The sequence below is a fragment of the Otolemur garnettii genome, unplaced genomic scaffold (assembly GCF_000181295.1).
Source record: "Otolemur garnettii isolate 467f Iridium unplaced genomic scaffold, OtoGar3 scaffold00102, whole genome shotgun sequence".
NCBI lineage: Eukaryota > Metazoa > Chordata > Mammalia > Primates > Galagidae > Otolemur > Otolemur garnettii.
In genome coordinates this window covers 45,420-64,560 of record NW_003852497.1, presented here as the reverse complement: position 1 = coordinate 64,560, position 19,141 = coordinate 45,420, and the positions used below count along the sequence as shown (strand labels likewise).

The window sequence follows — 19,141 nt, the reverse complement described above, 5'->3', positions numbered from 1 at the left end:
TTGTAACAGCTTTTCATATATTAAGGGTATTTCCCCTTTACCCAGTGTTTTTCAACCATTATCTGATGGCATACTTGAACTTAGGTTAAACTTCTGTGGCATACTTCAGTTATGTTGATCAAAAAAATAGTAAAAAAAAAAAGAGTATACTTACTGTGCTTTGAACTCCTTTAGAAAATAATTTAAATATTCTCAGCACACCTAAGATGCTCTCAAGGCACACTGGTTGAAAATCACTGCCTTTACTCTTTACTATATCACCAAGACTATATATGAGATGCTAAATGTATTTTTTTTTTGAGGCAGAGTCTCACTTTGTTACCCTCTGTAGAGTGCTGTAGTGTCATAGCTCACAGCAACCTCTAACTCTTGGACTCATGTGATTCTTTTGCTTCAGCCTTCTAAGTAGCTGAGACTACAGGCGCCCACCACAACGCTGGGCTGGGCTATTTTGAGAGACAAGGTCTTGTTCTTGCTCAGGCTATCCTTGAACCTGTGAGTTCAGGGTAATCCACCTGCCTCTACCTCCCAGAGTGCTAGGATTACAGGCATGAGCTACTGTGCCTGGCCGAATTTTGGTAGGCTTTAAGAGTTGTTAATTGAAGCCTGTTTTATGCTGTGCTTTGTTTTAGAAGTTTTTGTATCTAATTTCACCAACTATGTGAGATAGGCATTCTTCATTTCCTTTTTTCAGGTGAAGAAACATAAGGTCAGAAAGCTTAAGCACTTTACTTAGGTGAGATAGCAAATAAGAGCTGACATAAGAATCAATATAAAGTTGGGACTAAATTATTAATTTAATCTTAAATGCAGGATAGAGGGGAAATGAAGATTTAGGAGACCATGTAAAAATTAAATAGAAGTTTTAGTGATATATTTAAGGGCATCAATAATACCATATAGTTACCATAAAAGCTGTTGTAATATTGGGCTTAATGGAATTATAATATCTAGAATAAAAAAGAGCTCCATTTTTTTCTTTACTTTTTAGACTTTTCCCTGAAATTTCATGCTCCATTCTAAGTACTATATGCTTCAGGAGGCAGTGAGGAAAAATGAAATATATTTAGAAGGAGCTTCCTTGTTGTGTGGAAAATGATTGGAGGGTAGTGCTCTGGTGAAGTTTTTAGGGACTACATAATAGCTGTTATAAATAGCTGCTATGTGAAAGAAGGAAAAGATGTTACCTGTGCGGTCTTACGTGGAAGATCTGGGACAAATGTGGAGAAGGAATAAGGAGATATATTTTAGCTCAGTAAGTAAAAGGATGTTATGATAGCTAGAATGGGAAGTTTCAGGAGGCTGGTGAGTTACGGATACTGGGAAAAAACATCCTGCGCCAACTTGGCCGTGATATCATAGAGGAGACTGAAGATGCAGAGTAGATGCTTGGGTCGTATGACAGTCAATTAAACAGGAAATTTCAACAGAGCATCATCAAAATTGATACTAAGGTGCTTAGGGTGAGGATGTTGGAAAACATCCGTGGCATTTAGCTTACACAGCCTTTGCAATAAGGATGATAGTCAAGGACATTGAATTAGTGAATTAGCAAGTTAATTAATCCTTTAAGTGAGTAGCTAAGAGTTAGCCGAGGCACAGGAAAAGAGTCCTTTCTTACTTATTTTGCATTACGGAATCTGATTTCTTCCTTACTACAACTGTGAGAAGACACAATTGAATTTTGGTGTTGCCGTGTTATTTTCTGAATGATAGCATTAATAAAATTATATCACATTTATAAACAAATGCATTGGTCCAAGGGTGTTCACCTTTTTTTTTTCCTGCCTCACATTGGAGGAAGAGTTGTCTTGGATGATGTGTTAAATAAATAAACACTAACAAAAGCTGATGGGGGATGCATAATTTTCATGATATCCAACACCACAGATAAGCAAAACAGGCCTCAAAAAATTTGCATGCAGCCCTCGGGTGACAGGTTGGACACCCTATCTCTTTTGAGCCCTAGGTAGACAGTGGGAAGGGATCAGGTGTGGGGAAAAGGAGCATCAGCACCACCTACTACTCTTAATAATTTGCATCTTTGCATCCACTTATCTATTGTTTCCCTTCTCTGTAATATTTATTTATTTATTTTATTGAATGGTAACTATGTACATTAATGCACTTCTGGGGTACACTGTGGGGTTTTCACACACAATCCGAAATACTTCCATCAAACTGGTCAACACAGCCTTCATGTCATTTTCTCAGTTATTGTTTTAAAACGTTCACATTCTACTCTTAGAAAGATTCACTTGTACTCTCTGTAATATTTAAAGAGAGCTGCTTTGATGTCTGTTGCTCTCATACTTTCTCTGTTGAGATTCCCTACAGCTAAATAGCAGTAACTCTATGTACAACCGTATAATTTTCCTTTTGTGTAAACACTGGCTGCATTTTATGTTTGCATTATTTCTTTGTCTCTGTAGGAATGCTTTGTGTGGAAAGCTTCAGTGTGAGAATGTGCAAGAGATACCTGTGTTTGGAATTGTACCTGCTATTATCCAAACACCGAGTCGAGGCACCAAATGTTGGGGTGTGGATTTCCAGCTAGGATCAGATGTTCCAGATCCTGGGATGGTGAATGAAGGCACAAAATGTGATTCTGGAAAGGTAATCAAAATGTTCTCTATTTACAAAGTAAAATGAAAAAAATCATTATACAAAGTAAGTGTTTTTGTTTACTGATCATAAAAGAAATCCATATTTATTGTTGAAACTAAAAAAAAAAATACAAAGCCACCAAGAAGAAAATTGAGAACAACTATGATTTTAACATCTCAGATTTCTTTATTGGAGTCAGATACTAGTATTTTCCTCTTTGTAGTATACTGTGAATGTTTTCCTCTCCTGATGTGCTATAACATATTAGTCAGTTTTCTGTTACTGGGACACTCTGGCAATGTCCAGGATTCTGAGTGTGTTTATGGGTGTGTATGTGTGTCTGCACCCCTTGTCTTACCCATGCTCTGGAACTCTGGCCTCAGCTATTTGGATCAAATAGTCCAGAGTTATGCAGTTGCTGACATATTACCAGTGATTCTATATAAGGAGGTGCTCTGGGCCAAATCAATTTTTAGGGAGAGCATATAATCAAGAGAAGTAATTGAGAGTGAGAGTAGAATTCTTTGAGAGATGCCATGAAGTAGGAGCTAGGCTAAAATGGCTGTGACAGGTTGTAGCCAGGAGATAAGAAACCAATGCAGAGGTGGATAGAGGATGCGAAAGAAGAGAGAATGAGAGGACGTAACTGACTAAATTATGTAGTCCATGGAGAGACAGATGGGTGGACCCTCAAGTTACCTCTGTTTCTACCAAGGTCTCAGTTCCAATTCTGTTCCTTTTTTTTTTTTTTTTACAAAAATGCCCACATTTTTGTGCCTATCTTTGTGACTAAATAAACTTGACCACTGAAACTATTATAAACAATACTGAGACAAATGGCTTTGTAAATAAACATTTCAGAACATCCTTGAATGTTCTCTGACAACATGGTATACATATTTTTAACATTTTAGGTATAGGTTTGCCAAATTTCTCTTTGGAAAAGTTTTTATTAGTTTACTTTCCAACCAGTTGTATGTATGTGTTTTAAGTACTCCATACCATAGTCAGAATTAGCAGTTACTGTAAAGGTTTTGGTGATTTCCTTTTAAATTGTACTTTCTTATTAGTGAAATTAAATTTTTTTGTTTATATAAATACTTTCCTTCTTTTGTGATTTCCCAAAATGTTCTTTGTTCATTTAAAAATTAGATTGCCTTTCCTACCGATTTTAAAGAACTTTAACTTATGTTGTATACTATATGTACTATATATAGAGATAACGTTTTTGCCCATTTTATTGCTCTCTTCTTTTTTTGGTTTTAATATTTTTATGAGGTCTACATTTTTATGCACTCAAATCTGTTACTTTTTTTTTTTTTTATTGAGACAGAGCCTCACATTGTCCCTCTCTGTAGAGTCCTGTTCCATCATAGCTCACAGCAACTTCAAACTCTTGGGCTATAGTGATTTTCTTGCCTCAGCCTCTCTGGTAACTGGGACTACAGGTACCTGCCACAACACCAGGCTATTTTTTTTGTTGTTGTTGTTATTGATGTTGTTTAGCAGGCCTGGACTGGGTTCTGCTGGGTTTGAATCTGCCAGACCCGGTGCGTGTGGCTTGCGCCACTGAGCTACGGGTGTCCCCCAAATCTGTTATTTCTTTTTTATGATTTCCACCTTTGTTTACATAGTTTGGAAGACCTTTCTTATTATGTTATCAGATCATTATTCTCTTATATTTTAAGCAGATTTTTTTGTTTCTTATTTTAATATTTACTGCTTTAATACAGTGGAATATTTCCTTTTTTATTTTTATTTTTTATTTCCTTGCTTTTTTCTTTTTTCGTTTTATTTCCTTGCTTTTTTGTTGTTGTTGTTGTTGTTGAGACAGAGTCCCACCATAGGCCCTGAGCAGACTGCAGTGGCATCATAGCTCACTGCAACCTCAGACTCGGGCCGTGGGCATCCCTCTCTCTGAGCTTCCAGCAGCTGCTGGGGTTACAGGCACTCCCCATGGCACCTGGCTGGATTTTTGTTTTTGTTTTATGAGTTGGGGTCTCACTCTCTCTCAGGCAAGACTTGAACTCCTGAGCTAAAGCAGTTCTTCTTTCTTGGCCTCCCACAGTACTGGGATTATAGGTGTGAGCCACCACGCTGACAGGGTAGAATATTTTTGTGTGTAGACATAAAATATGGAGTTGACATACATTTTTCCTTTTATTATTTATTAGTTCCTATAACTTATATGCAGACTGCTAATGTCCTTTTTTTTCATTATAGTTTATCATTTGCCTTAACTTCAATTATAATCTCCCTTAATTTGAAATCCAAGTGGAATTACTTATTAAGCTATATGTGTACTTGGCCTTGATTTCTGGCTTTTCTCTTCATGTCCACTGGTCTGTGTGGTCACCCATGTGTCAGTCCTGCCTTATTCTAGATTGAATGGTTTTATGATAATATTTTTTCTATCTAGTGGTACAAGTGCCCCCTCATCTTTTTTTCATAGTTTCCTTGACTATTTTCCTTCCTTTATTACTTAAGATGAAGTTAAGATTTTTTTGTCAAGATTAAAAAAAAAAGGCACTTTGTAATTTTAGTTGGGATGACATTAAATTTATACGTTTCTTATGGGGGAAAGTGACATTGACATTTTTACATCATTGAGTTTTTTGTAGGACAATATGATATATCTCTCCATTATGCTTTCTTTAAAAAATTTTAATTTTTTTTTTTTTTTGCTGTTTTTTTTTTTTTGGCTGTGGCTGGGTTTGAACTCACCACTCTGGCATATGGGGCTGGCACCCTATTCCTTGGAGCCACAGGCGCTGCCCTAAAAAATTTTAATTTTTAATTGACATGTACTAATACATATTTATTTGGTACGTAGGGGTATTTTGATTTTTAATTGACATGTACTAATACATATTTATTTGGTACATAGGGTTATTTTGATTTTTAATTGACATGTACTAATACATATTTATTTGGTACATAGGGGTATTTTGATACACATAATGCATATTGATTAGATTAGGGTGATTAGCATCTCATCTCATCATTTCGTTGTTATAGTTATTAACTATAGTCATCCTATAGTGGTATAGGGCACTAAAACTTACTCCTTCTATCTAGCTGTCATTTTGTGTATTTTGAAAAATCTCCCTGAGTGTCTTCTTTTCTATTTTTTGATTAGTTTTATTTATTTATTTCATTTTTATTTATTTTTATTTTTTGCAGTTTTTGGCTGGGGCTGGGTTTGAACCCACCACCTCTGGTATATGGGGCCGGTGCCTCACTCCTTTGAGGCATGGATGCCGCCCTGATTAGTTTTATTCTTAAGTATTTGTGACATGAATAGGCCCCTTTCTCTTATTTTTCTAATTTGTTATATTTTTAAATTATTTTTTATTGGTAAGAACAGCTATTTTGTTTATATCTTTGACTAGTTATTGTTATTTGTAAAAACATTTATTTGTATGTTTTTACTGTTACATATTTTTGTTACTGAATTTCTTTTGGTAAACACTCATTATCTATAAATGATAAAATCTTAATTTATGATATTTACAATTTGGATTTATTTTTCTTGTATAATTGCAGTGTTAGACCTTTAAGCATAATTTTATATAATAAAATTATATTATGGTGTTCCTTTGTCTTGTTCCTAACTTGACTAAGAATGTACATAGTTTCCCAAGGTTATACAGTCATCCCTTGGTATAATATACATGGAGGATTGGTTTAAAAAACCTCTGTTGATACCAAAATCTTTGGATGTTGAAGTTCCTCATATAAAACGGCATTGTATTTGCATGTATCCTCTACACATCCTCCGGTATACTTCATTTATTTATTTTGAGACAGAGTCTCATTCTGTCATTCAGCAAGTGTGTAGTGTTGTCATAACAGCTCACCACAACCTCAGACCCCTGAGCTCAAGTGTTTTTCCTGCCTCAGCCTCCCAAGTAGCTGAGGTTTGGTTTTATGCCACCACACTCAGCTAATTCTTCTATTTTTAGTGAAGACAGGGTTTTGCTCTTGCTTAGGCTAGTCTTAAACTCCTGGCCTTAAGCAGCCCTTCCACCTTGGTTTTCCAGAGTGTTAGGATTATAGGCATGAGCCATCACTCTTGGCCTCTGCTGTACACTTCATAGATTATGTATTATAATACCTAAAACAATGTGTATGCCATATAAGTAGTTGTTATGTTATGTTGTTTTTTATTTGTATTATTTTTAGTTGTTGTATTATCATTTTTCATTTATTTAGTTTTTGAATATTTTTGTCTGTGGTTGGCTGATTCTGTGGATGCAGAACACATGGATATTGAAGGCTACCTGTGTATGATTTTTCGCTATTAGTTTGAAGTAGGTAGTATTTATTACTTAAATGAAGTATACTTTTAATAAGAATGAAAAAACAAGAATGAGTTTAAAGTTTTATAAGTAGGTTTTTTTTTTTGAGGCAGAGTCTCAAGCTGTCCCCAGGTAAAGTGCCATGGCATCATAGCTCAGAGCAACCTCCAACTCTTGGACCCAAGCAATCTTCTTGCCTCAGTTTTTCTGTTTTTAGTAGAGATGGGGGTCTCACTTTTTGCTCAGGCTGGTCTCGAACCCGGGAGCTCAAGCAGTCCACCAGCCTTGGCCTCCCAGAGAGCTAGGATTATAGGCATGAGCCACTGTGCCTGGCCATTTTATAAGTAGTTTTTGATAGCTATTAAAATAATTATCATTTCCTTTTGATCTGGATTATATTAATAATATTATTAATTTGTGCTGGGTTATATTAATTAATTTGTGCTGGGTTATATTATTAAATTCACTAACTTTAAACTATCTTTATATTCCTGGAGTGAACACTGGGAATGCTGTATTTTTCTTTTGATATGTTTCTGGATTTCCTGGTGAATATATTTTTATATTTCCAAAGCTGTATTCTTGGGATGTTATTAAATGTATAAAATTTTACTCTGTGATTATAGACCGCATTCTTTAGTCTCATAAAAGCTCAGCTAATAATGAATTAAAAACATAAAGGAAATTTATTAATTTAAGCCATAGGGTCAAAAAAAGCTTTGGAATTCAGGAGCTCAGATAATGTTTCTGTAAGTCTTTTCCCATTTTTTTTTTTTTTACCTGTGTTCCTCTCTTACTGGCTTCATTCCTTTCTCCTGCACACAGACCATTAACATTACAGCAGAGAAGAACACAGTTCTCATTTTGCTAGTGCCCATCAAGGAGGGTAGGGGTGTTATTATCGCTTCAGCAAGAAGTCAAGACGTCTGTGTCTCCCAATGGGAAGGTTCAGTCACCACACGCAGAGGGATAAAGCAGCGGACTGCTAGGACTTGAGCTGCAAATTTTATCGTGTGCTTAACCTGTAACTATGAGAGGAAGTGAGGACTTAGATAAATACAGTAGAAAAAAAATGATGTGGGAAAGCATGTTGAGTAGACAACAAACAAACCAATAAAACAAACAATTCATAAAATAGTTAGACACCACCACAATCAAATCTCATTCTGGGTTCTCTCTGTGCTGTGTAGTTTCACACAACAGAAGTTAGGCATTAATGGGAGTGTCTTAGCCTGCTCAGGCTATGCTAAAAAGCGTCGTTTAAAAACAAAATTTGTTTCTCACAGTTCTGGAGGCTGAGAAGTCCAAGATCAACATGCTGGCAAGGTAGATTTGCTTTTGAGGCCTCTTCTCTTGGCATGTAGGCAGATGGGCATCTCATTGTGTGCTCACCTATCCCCTTCACTGTGCATGAATGGAGAGAGAGAGAGGAAGAGAGATGGGGGGGAGGGGGAAGAGAGAAGAGACAGGAGAGAGGGGAGGGGGAGGAGAGAGGAGACAGGAGAGAGAGAGGAGGGAAGAGAGGAGACAGGAGGGGGGGGAAGAGACGGGAAGAGAGAGGAGACAGGAGAGAGAGAGAGGAAGAGAGAGGAGACAGGAGAGAGGGGGAAGAGAGAAGAGACAGGAGAGAGGGGAGGGGGAAGAGAGAGGAGACAGGAGAGAGAGAGGAGGGAAGAGAGTAGACAGGAGAGAAAGAGAGGGGGGAAAAGAGACGGGAAGAGAGAGGAGACAGGAGAGAGAGAGAGAGGAAGAGAGAGGAGACAGGAGAGAGGGGGGAAGAGAGAGGAAGAGAGACAGGAGAGAGAGAGAGAGAGAGGAACAGAGAGGATGAGAGGCAGGAGAGAGAGGGGGAAGAGAGAGGGAGAGAGACAGGAAAGAGAGAGGGGAAGAGAGAGGAAGAGAGACAGGAGAGAGAGAGAGGAACAGAGAGGATGAGAGGCAGGAGAGAGAGAGAGGGGAAGAGAGACAGGAGAGAGAGAGAACATTCTCTGGGGTTTCTTCTTTAGGGACACCAATCCCATTTGGCCGGTACCCCAGCATCACGACCTTGTCTAATCCTGTTCACCTCCTAAAGGCCCCATCTCCAAATATAATCATTTTGGAAGTTATGAATTTCAGGGGACAGAAACACTCAGTTCATGGCAGGGTGCCTCCTGAATGGACTTTGTAGAAAAGGATAATGTTCACTCATGCTTTAGGCCAGTGTAGTTTTGTTTTGCATTATACATCTGGTAAGTGTGATAAAAGTGTGTTTTCTTTTTGCACATTTTTCACATTTCAGTTGTTTTGGGGACTTGTTTGTTTTTGCTCTAGGCATGAGTGAGAAATATTTGTCAATGTATTAGTCAGGTTTCTCTAGTGAAACACACATACAAAAATGTGTCTGAGTATGTGTGTATTTATTTATTATAAGCAGTTAGCTTATGCAATTATGGGAGCTGAGAAGTCCCAAGACCTGCAGTTGGTAAGCTGGAGACTCAGGAGTGTCAGTGTTGGAGTTCCAATTCCAGTTTCAAGGACTGAGAAACAGGAGACCGGATGGTGTAGTTCAGTCCGAAGGTTTGCAGGCCAGAGACTTAGCAAGAGTCTCCAGTGCTTGAGTACACATCTTAATGCAGGAAAAAAACTGATGTCCCAGCTTTAATACAGGCAGGCAGGAGATTTACCTTTTACTTGGGGGATGCTCAGCCTTTTATTAATAGTTCTATTCAGGCCTTCAACTGATTGGATGAGGCCCACTCACATTAGGGAGGGCAATCTGCTTTACTTAGTCAACGGATTTAAATTTTAAATTCATTCAAAGCACCCTTACAGAAACAACTAGAGTAATGTTTGGCCAAGTATCTGGGCACCCCATAGCCCAGTCAGGTTGACACATGAAATTAACCATTATAGTCATTTGTTTCAATTTTATAAAGTTCATAGTAAAAAAATGAATTGGGAAAAAATCTGCAAAAAATGGCAGGTTACAGTATTAATTTATCTTCTTTCTTTGTCCACACCTCTCAAAAGGTATAAGAATAAATAGGAAATAAATCCCTAAGTAAGAAATAGAGGAGATCATTAGTAGATAAAAATTTCAGCAACATTTTGTAAAACTGAAAGAAGATAGAGAGTATTTCAGTAGAATAGTGGAATCTATAACTTAAAATACGGAGAGGATGTCAGTAAGGCTGCCTCTTAGCTTAGAGACCTAAATAGACTGTGATTGGAAGTACTGAATATACGAGTGGGGTGAAGCATGATGCTGAAAATAGAATTACTCTTCATCTACATTTGGAGAGGGTAGCCCCTCAGCCTGCTCTTTTTCCTATCCTGTCAACCAGACCTCAGGAGCCAGTTGCTTATTCCTTGAGGTAGGCGATCAAGAGATAGAATTTTTGACATTGTTTTTGGTCATTCTCCTGTGAGATTCCTGCCTTCCTATTCTTTTTTTTTTTTTTTTTTTATAGGATATTGCTCTGTGGTCTGGCTAGAACGCAGTGGTGTCGTCAACGCTCACAGCAACCTCCAACTCCTGGGCTCAAGCAAGTCTCCTGCCTCAGCCTCCCAAGTAGCTGGGACTACAGGCGCCTGCCACAACGCCTGGCCATTTTTTGGTTGCAGCCATCATTGTTGTTTGGCGGCCCGGGCTGGGGATTCGAACCCGCCACCTTAGGTGTATGTGGCTGGCGCCTTAGCTGCTTGAGCCACAGGTGCTGAGCCTGCCTTCCTATTCTTAACCATAGTACACAGTTTCCTTTCCTTTTTTTTTTGAGACAGAGTCTCATTCTATTTCCATGTGTAGGGTGCTATGGCATCATAGCTCACAGCAACCTCAAACTCTTGGGCTTAAGCAATCCTCTTGCCTCAGCCTCCCAAGTACCTGGAAGTATAGGCGCCTGCTGCAGCAGCTGGTTAGGTTTTCTATTTTTTTTTTTAGTAGAAACGGGGTCTCACTCTTGCTCAGGCTAGCCTCAAACTCCTGAGGTCAAGCAATTCCACCTGCCTTGGTCTCCCAGAGTGCTAGAACTACAGGCATGAGCCACTGTGCCCGGCCCACAGTTTCCTTTCATGCACCTGTAAAGGAAGTATAGCGGGATTGCTACACAAAGGTGGACGGGTCTTGAGGAAGATGCACAGAGTGACAGAGACAGAAGATATGAGAGAAAAGATAAAAGTCTGAGAGAATAAATTAAAGAGATTTAAATCTCTAATTAGAGAAATAACACAGAGAAAATGAACAATTGTGAAATGTCAGAGTACTGTTGCAGAAAAATCCTAAAAGCATCTGGATAAACCCCAAACAAACCAAAACAAGTCACATGTAAAGAAATGAGATTTAGAACCGAATTGTAGGAAACAGGGGAGCTATACTTTCATGTTTCTGAAAAATTCTCAGCCTAGAATTCTGTGTAAGAGAGAGGATATAAGTGAGATGTTTAGAAAATCAAATCACTGGGCGGCACCTGTGGCTCAGTGGGTGGGGCGCTGGCCCCATATACCGAGGGTGGTGGGTTCAAACCGGCCTCTGCCAAACTGCAACAAAGAAATAGCTGGGGGTTGTGGTGAGTGCCTGTAGTCCTGGCTACTTGGGAGGCTGAGGCAGGAGAATTGCCTGGGCCCGGGAGTTGGAGGTTGCTGTGAGCTGTGTGATTCCACAACACTCTACCGAGGATGATAAAGTGAGACAGAGTCTCACTTTAAAAAAGAAAATCAAGACATTTACCTTTATTTATTCTTTCTTAGGCAATCATCTAGTAATGTTCTAACAAATAAAGTGAACCAAGAGTAGAAAGAATTGCAATCCGGCGGTCAGAAGAATATCAAAGTGAAATTACAAAGTAGCAGCTGTGTACAGAGTCAGGAGAGCAATCAGTTCAGATTGGAGGAAGGTAACCCTGCAAGGAGGTTTCTAGAGAAAGATGGAATATTAAAGCAGAAATAAAACATTAGCTGATTTGAGGGGAAAATGTTGAAGATACACAAAGGCCAGTTCTGTAAGAAAAAAAGGCAAGTTTCATCAGTAGGAAAGCTCTTTGAGAGAGAAAGGAGATATATAGAAGGTGCCAAAAAATGTTATGCACATTTTAAAAAAGAGGGGGAAAAAAAGCTATTTAAATTGTAATTCTCAACATATACCAATAACAAAAGATGAATACAAGTCACATTTGAACACCTTTTGTAATTACAGAAGTCAAATGTGACTTGAGTATTACACTTTTAAAACAGTTTTTTTCTTTCTTAAAATGTGCATGTATAGTTTTTGTACTCTTTTTTGTTTGTCTGCAGTTTTTGGCGGGGGCTGGGTTTGAACCAGCCACCTCCAGTATATGGGGCTGGCACCCTATTCCTTTGAGCCACAGGCATGGCCCTTTTGGCACCGTCTTTACTTAAAGTACTTAGCTTTGAAATCAGCAGTGTTTCCATTAGAATTATTGGTAAAGGACACTTTTTACTCCTCATTTTTTGTGTTTCTTTGTGGAGGAACCTCCATTAAAGTAACATTCCTGGCCTCAGTCTGATCCTCCTTCACTTCTCTGCAAGGGAGGCAAAGTGACTGATGAATGTGGGAAAAGACCCTGGGCAAGGAAGCCTGGGTTCCCTGCCCTCTTTTCAGATCCATTTGCCTGCAGAGGGGGTATGCAAGTCTGTTCTCTCAACCATAGAGTAAATTTAGCAGGTCAGGATCTGCTTCCGTGTCAGGGAGGCTTGTGGTTGTCCTGGAGAGCTAAGTTTGATTCTGGGGTATGGTATTAGGAAGTTTATTTTTGCTATGTACTTAAGTTATTTTAAATGCTTTACTAGTAACTTTGATCTCCAGTTGTTAGCCTGATCCTGAACTTACTCATTGAATAGTGAGGTGTTGTGTACTGACCCAGTAATACCATAATGTTAATGATGCAAATATTAAGCAGTAGTTACTTTGAGAAGTGGACGACAGGTAGTGTGAATTGTGTAAGAAAGCAGAATTCTTATCTGTCATAATCTATCTTATCAGATTAGATAAGAATGGGCTAGGAAGCTGTTTTGTAATAAGTCTTAAGCACATTTTGATTTTGGGCATATATTGTTTTGACTTAAAAATTAAATGAAAAAGGTATGGGCGACTGTACCTTGTATTTTAAAAGAGATGTTGGAACTGTTTTCAATTTGATGGAGAATAGCGCAGCACTGACATTCATGGGCGGAGCGACTCTTCTTTGGAGTGAACTCGAGATGGTGATGGTGCAGTTTACGAGAATGCTTGCTTACTTAAAAGTCTGCATATTAACTAAGTTGTGATATTTTCTCTGAAAATATTGCTGTAACAGGAAGAATTACTAATCGCCTAGTTTGAAAATCATTAACAGCAAAATATACTTTTTTTCTCCGCCAAAAAAATTACCATAAGAGAAGGTAAAATATTTGTGAAGATTTACTGTGAAAATCACTCTTTGCTTTGGAAATTGGATGTGTTTTGGTGGCTTTAAAGGCCATTAGGTGTTCACTTTGGGCTTGTTGTAAATAATCCATGTTTACTAAGTTGACTGTAGTTCATGTTTTGGTAAATGTTCTGAGTGCATTTAAAAAGAGTACATTCTTAAGACATGTGGTGTTGGAAATTATATATTCAAATCTTACCCTTACAGTTTTCCTTCATGTGTTAAAGATTTAGAGGAAGGAATGTCAAAGTCTTTAGTAGTTTCTGTTTTCATTTTCCCACATAATTATAAAAATTACATCGCTCAGAATATTGGTGCCATGTTTGTAGCAGTTTCTAGATTATTACATTTTAGTTGTGGATTAGATCTTGTTAGTTTAAAATTCTACTTTATTTTAATATTTTGTCTTAAATTTTAATTTGATTTAGTTTACACTTTCTTCATGTTTAAATTTGCCTAATCGATTCTTTTTCTAACTCTTCCCAGTGTCATTTAAAAAAATTTTTTTTTGCCTTGTAGATTTTATTGTGTAACCCAATCTAAGTTTTTCTCTCTTAGAAAAATGGTGTTTTTTAAAACATGGGACCAGCACATTTTCCTTGTTAAAAAAATTAAAATTATTGTATAAAAAAAAGTAAAGGTCTACTGCTGATATGACACTCATTCCTAGTCTCAAACTCATTTTCTAGGGAATTTACTATTGCAATAACTTAGGGGACCTGGAAAAATAGACTTGGACCCCCACTTAGGTTAATTAATTGGTAATTTATTTTACCTGCTGCAGGGGCTGCTGCTCCGAGAGACAGTCAGCAGCCCAGGTGTGAGGGTGAGTTGTCTTTTATAGGCTTTGGGCAAGCATATTACAGAAGCAAAATGTGGCTGGTTAAGGGGAGGTTACAACTCAGGTAGTCATGGCTACAGCAATGGACAATAATTAATACAGCTTCGGTTGACAATGGATACATCTCATATCATAATGGTTATGGTTTTTCAACAGCAATTAATCAAGTCTCAGTGAGTTTTCCACCATTGTTCATCTACTGAGAACTTGGGGGTTTTGTGAAACTTGGGACTTTTTTTCCTTGTACCTGAAGCTTGTTCTTGGCAACCCTAGGGGGAAGAAGGGGCCTGGGAACGTGGCTGGGAAGCATGTTCTCGGCCACCCTGGGGGGACGAGGGACTTGCCTTGTTCCTGGAGTGGACTCTGGGGGTGGGGGAGAAGGGAGGAGGAGGGAAATGGGCTGGAGAGGGCCGGGGGAACAGGTGAGGGGTGTGGTGGTGGGGAACAGGTGAGGGCTGGGGGACAGGAGTGGGCTGGGGAAAGAGGGCTGGGTTACAACACTATTAAATTGCCAATTTACCTAAGAGGGTGTTAACAGTTGTATATGTAAGGTGACCAGACATCCTGCTTTTGGCAGGACAGTCCCGATTTTTAAAAATTTGTCTTGTGTCCTGCGGTGTTTTAAAAAAGTCCCGATTTTTGGAAAGAATGCATGACAAGCTTGGGAATGCGGGAGAACAGGAAGGGAATATAGGGTTTTCGGCTGCCATGTGGCTGTTTTGCCAAGATATGTGTTTTATATTATTTTTGTTAATTTTATAATGTTAAACTTTAGTAATAAATAATTGTTGAGAACTGATTATCGAGAACTGCTTATCAAAGTTTGCATTGTTGTCAGGCCCCGCTCCCCCAGCCCCGCCCCCCGCTTTACCAATGTTAAAATCTGGTCACCTTGCGTATATGAGGGTGTCTTATTGTCCCTTATTCCTGCCAACCTAAGTCTTTTAAATTCTTGGTATCCTGAAATTACAAAAAGCATGCTTGTTTTTGTTTGCATTTCCCTGGTTGGGCATCTTTTCATGTCTTTATTAGGTCCCTTTTTTTTTTGAGATGTTCATATTTGTATCTTTCTGCTTTTCTTATAGATTGTCATTTTACTATTTTAAGAGCTTTTTGTGTCTAAAGAATGTTAACTATCAGTCCATATGTCTGTTGTGCAATTTGTCATTTGCCTTTTGCCATAAACATTTTAAAATATAGAATCATATTAATCTTATCTATTTTGTCTTGTTTCATGTCATGTTTAGGAAAGATTTTTGTATCCCAACATAATATTGCTCTATGTTCTCTTTCTATGCTTCTATGATTTTATTGGGCTTTTGGCTTTTATTGGTATGATTTAATTTATTAACATTTTATCCCATTTCTGTGGTCTTATTTAATGGTATTTTATTTTCTTAATATTTTTTACTTTTCTCGTCCTCTCTTGGATCTTCCAGTATGACCCAAATTGTATCTTTCTGTTCTAGTTTTCTTCATGGCAAGAAAAACACATTCATGTTTTCCTCAAAGACATCATGGGAACTGATACTTCCCATGAAAGATAGACAGGCAGTCCCCAGGTTACAAACATACAACCTACATACAACTTGCACTTATGAACAGAGAATATTACAGAGAATCTCAGAGTTATAAATATCCCACTCATGTATAGCTTGCATTACCAAACACATGCTGTCACAGGTAATAGGTAAATGTACCTGTTTCAACTTACATACAAATTCAACTTAAGAACATACCTCCAGGGCCTATCTCCTTTGTAACCCAGAGACAGCTTATACTATTATTACTTCCAAACTTCCATATTCCATTTGTTTTATAGGAAAAATATTGGCTGTAAATTTTGGGTTTTTATTAACATATATAGGTGTATAGTAAAGTACACTAAAGTAAAGGCTTTTGTCTTTCTGTATTTTATCCTAGCTGCATAGTTTTCTAACATTGTCAACAATAATTATATACAGGAAAGGACTGAAAATGCTTGGTTTGTGTTGCTGTCCTGATACATACTGAACCATGTGGACATGCTGGTGAAGCTGTATACCATGCATTTTACATCACCATAGCTTGATAACTTTTGGTTTAGTCTGTAAGTCCAACATCAAATTTTTATAAAGCAGGTTGAATTCTATCCTTTCTGGCTTCCACCAAAGGCTGGATTATGTACAATTTGAGCGTGCTGATAGTTTGGTATTATATCAGAGCTGTATTCTTTATGTACATATATGTTTATCCAACATTTATTTAAAGGGCGGGCTAAACATTGGGTGGGGGAAAACGAGAATGCTTCACCTTCATTTTTATTGCCCCAGGCGGTTCAGCTCTGGCTTCAGACTTGCATCTTGAAGCCAGTAGAAGTCCTATAGTTAATTTCATTTGCCATCTTGCTATGTGGTGGTGATAGAAGGAAGTAGGATTTGAGAGGATGGCCTTGTACTCCTACTGTGAACAGTTTATCAGTGTATTCTTTCAAGATTGGTTCTACCCATTCCATAAAGTAAGCACTGTCAATCAGAACATACATTTCTGTGGAGGACTTGGAATTTTCTGCTCTGTAAAGTAAATTTGCTGCATATTTATACATTTCATCTTCTTCCAGTTATCTTATTTAACATGTCAAGTTTATACTGTAAATCATTTTTGAAAGGAAAATCATTTAACTGGTAAACAGCGCCTCTAAATACTTAGGGATATATGATAAAAGAATCTGAGTTCTTTATTCAGGGTTACTGGCTGGTTAGAAACAGATCAGAAATGGAGTTAGCTGTAGCATCTTCTGTACTTTTTGAATTTATAATCATGACTATATTTTCTATTTAAAATTTAATTTAAAATTATGAGAAGAAATAGTATTTGGAGATCCGCTGACTTTTAGTACAATTGTGTTCACACCTCTGTAGTTTTCTTAGAGCAGTCAGGATATCTGTTGATACATGTATTTCATTGTATGTTTGTTCTCTAATTATTCTTTATTTTGTTAGAGTATTTAAAGATTCCTGATTTTTTTTTTTTTTTGCCTAGTGACAGTTTAAAGTAGCACTCAATAATGATAAAAATAAAGTTAGTCTTTTTTTCATAATTAACAGCAAAAGAGCAGAAAACTAAAAAATTTCTGAAGCGTTTTTAGCTAATTCCTTTAGGTCTTTAGTATTTTTTCTGAGATAATATTTATCTATCTTTCAGTATTTAAGACTCACTTCTGTTTCATATCTAGAACTAGAACTAGAATTTGTAGAACCGTGTAGGATAATATTGAGTTTTTTTCAGTAGTGCTTTTGATATAAGTATCTGTTGTTTGATCATTAATCATGATATTGGAGATAGGTTTTATCATGTTAACAGAATATCCTTTAATTGCTTTTAAAGCATTTTAAAAATTAAAATGAGTTTTAAATTTTATTAATTGCCGTTTTGATATTTGTTGTAATAACAATAACAGATTTTCTATCGTTGAGTCTTCTTTATATATAGTCCTTGGATTTACTCTATCAGATTACTTTTTGTTTTGAAAAAAATCCATTTATGAATATTTTACTTAGGATCTTCATATCTATATTCATATAGAAGACAGATTTTAGTTTTTTTTTTTTTTTTTACTTTTATGGCATCTTTGTCTTCTTTGATTATTAGTTCTTTGTCAATTAGTTAATTTCATTTATTTTTCTACATTTTTGAAAATGTAATATAGGAATTAACCATTCCTTGAAAGTTTGAAAGAATTCTCCAAAGAAGCAATTTCCAGCCTGATCTTTTTTTTTCTGGATACTTCTTTATTAATGTGCTCATTTTTTCTTTACTTCATTTAGTTCATTTTTTTTTCAGATCTGTAGAAACTTCCAATGTGTAGATGCTTCTGTTTTGAATTATGACTGTGATGTTCAGAAAAAGTGTCATGGACATGGGGTAGGTAATATTCTCTTTTGGTTTGTTCATGAAAGTAGTACTGAATTCCCACTGAAGATTAGAGTTCCTTAGATTTTTAAATGTTGGGGAATTTAGATTCCTGATAAGTTTTTCATTCTTAAAAAGAAGTTCTTTGAGTTTGTATGAATTTAGACCTTTCTCTTAGTTTCCATTCTTGAGTTGATGATACAGAGTAAGATTCACAATTAACAAAAGTGGTATTTTGATTGTTTTGAAGGTGTGTAATAGCAATAAGAATTGTCACTGTGAAAATGGCTGGGCTCCCCCATATTGTGAGACTAAAGGATACGGAGGAAGTGTGGACAGTGGACCTACGTACAATGGCAAGTAATATAGAAGAAAATTAATATGATCTCCCAGTGGCTCAAGTCATAAATTGGATGTCCTTATACCTCCCCCTCACTTTCCATATCACTTACACATTGAATTCTGTTGATTCAGAAACCTAAATTCTTTTGAATGTTTCCACGTTTTTCATCCCAAGTTATAACGTTCAGTATCTTGCCTGGAGTTACATGATCGCCTCTCGCCTCGGCTCCTTATTTTCCATCTTGCTTCCTGTAATCCATGTTTCACACTGCATTACAGAGCTTTAGTGTTTTCCTTCAAGTTTTATGTCAGTGTCCTGTTTTAAATTCAGTGCTTCTGCATTGCTATTAAAATAAAGTCTACAAATCCTTAACGTGGCTTAGATGCCTTGCATGATTTGCCTCTAGCTCACCTTTTTAACCTCATTCCACTATGCTTAAGACACATTGTAACTTATTTGATTTTCTCTAATCGGTTACTCCCTTTTCTTTCTAGGCCTACATGTCATGTTTTTTTTACACTGTTGGAACTGGGCTAATTGCTTCAGTTTATATTATATTTTCTAAAGGAAAATTCTCTGGCTGCCTAAGTCTGAATTAATTTGCCCCTTCTGTTTGCATTCCTAGTGCTGGTAGCACTATCATCTACGATAGTAATTACTTGTTTACTTTTTTTATTCCCTGGTACACCTCCTGCTCCTTGTTTACTAGTATCTTCCTAGTGAAAACATGTGCTTTATCTTGGGTAAATACTAG

General features: G+C 37.1%; 1 protein-coding gene across 1 annotated transcript in view; it reads left to right on the top strand.

Annotated features, from left to right (window-relative positions):
* Window positions 1-19,141, top strand: part of ADAM9 (ADAM metallopeptidase domain 9) — a 148,509-nt gene that overhangs the window by 104,352 nt on the left and 25,016 nt on the right. Inside the window, exons 16-18 of the mRNA XM_003796278.3 lie at window positions 2,433-2,616; window positions 17,976-18,056; window positions 18,295-18,400. Of these exons, the coding sequence (XP_003796326.1) occupies window positions 2,433-2,616; window positions 17,976-18,056; window positions 18,295-18,400 (371 nt within the window). The remainder of the gene's footprint in view (window positions 1-2,432; window positions 2,617-17,975; window positions 18,057-18,294; window positions 18,401-19,141) is intronic.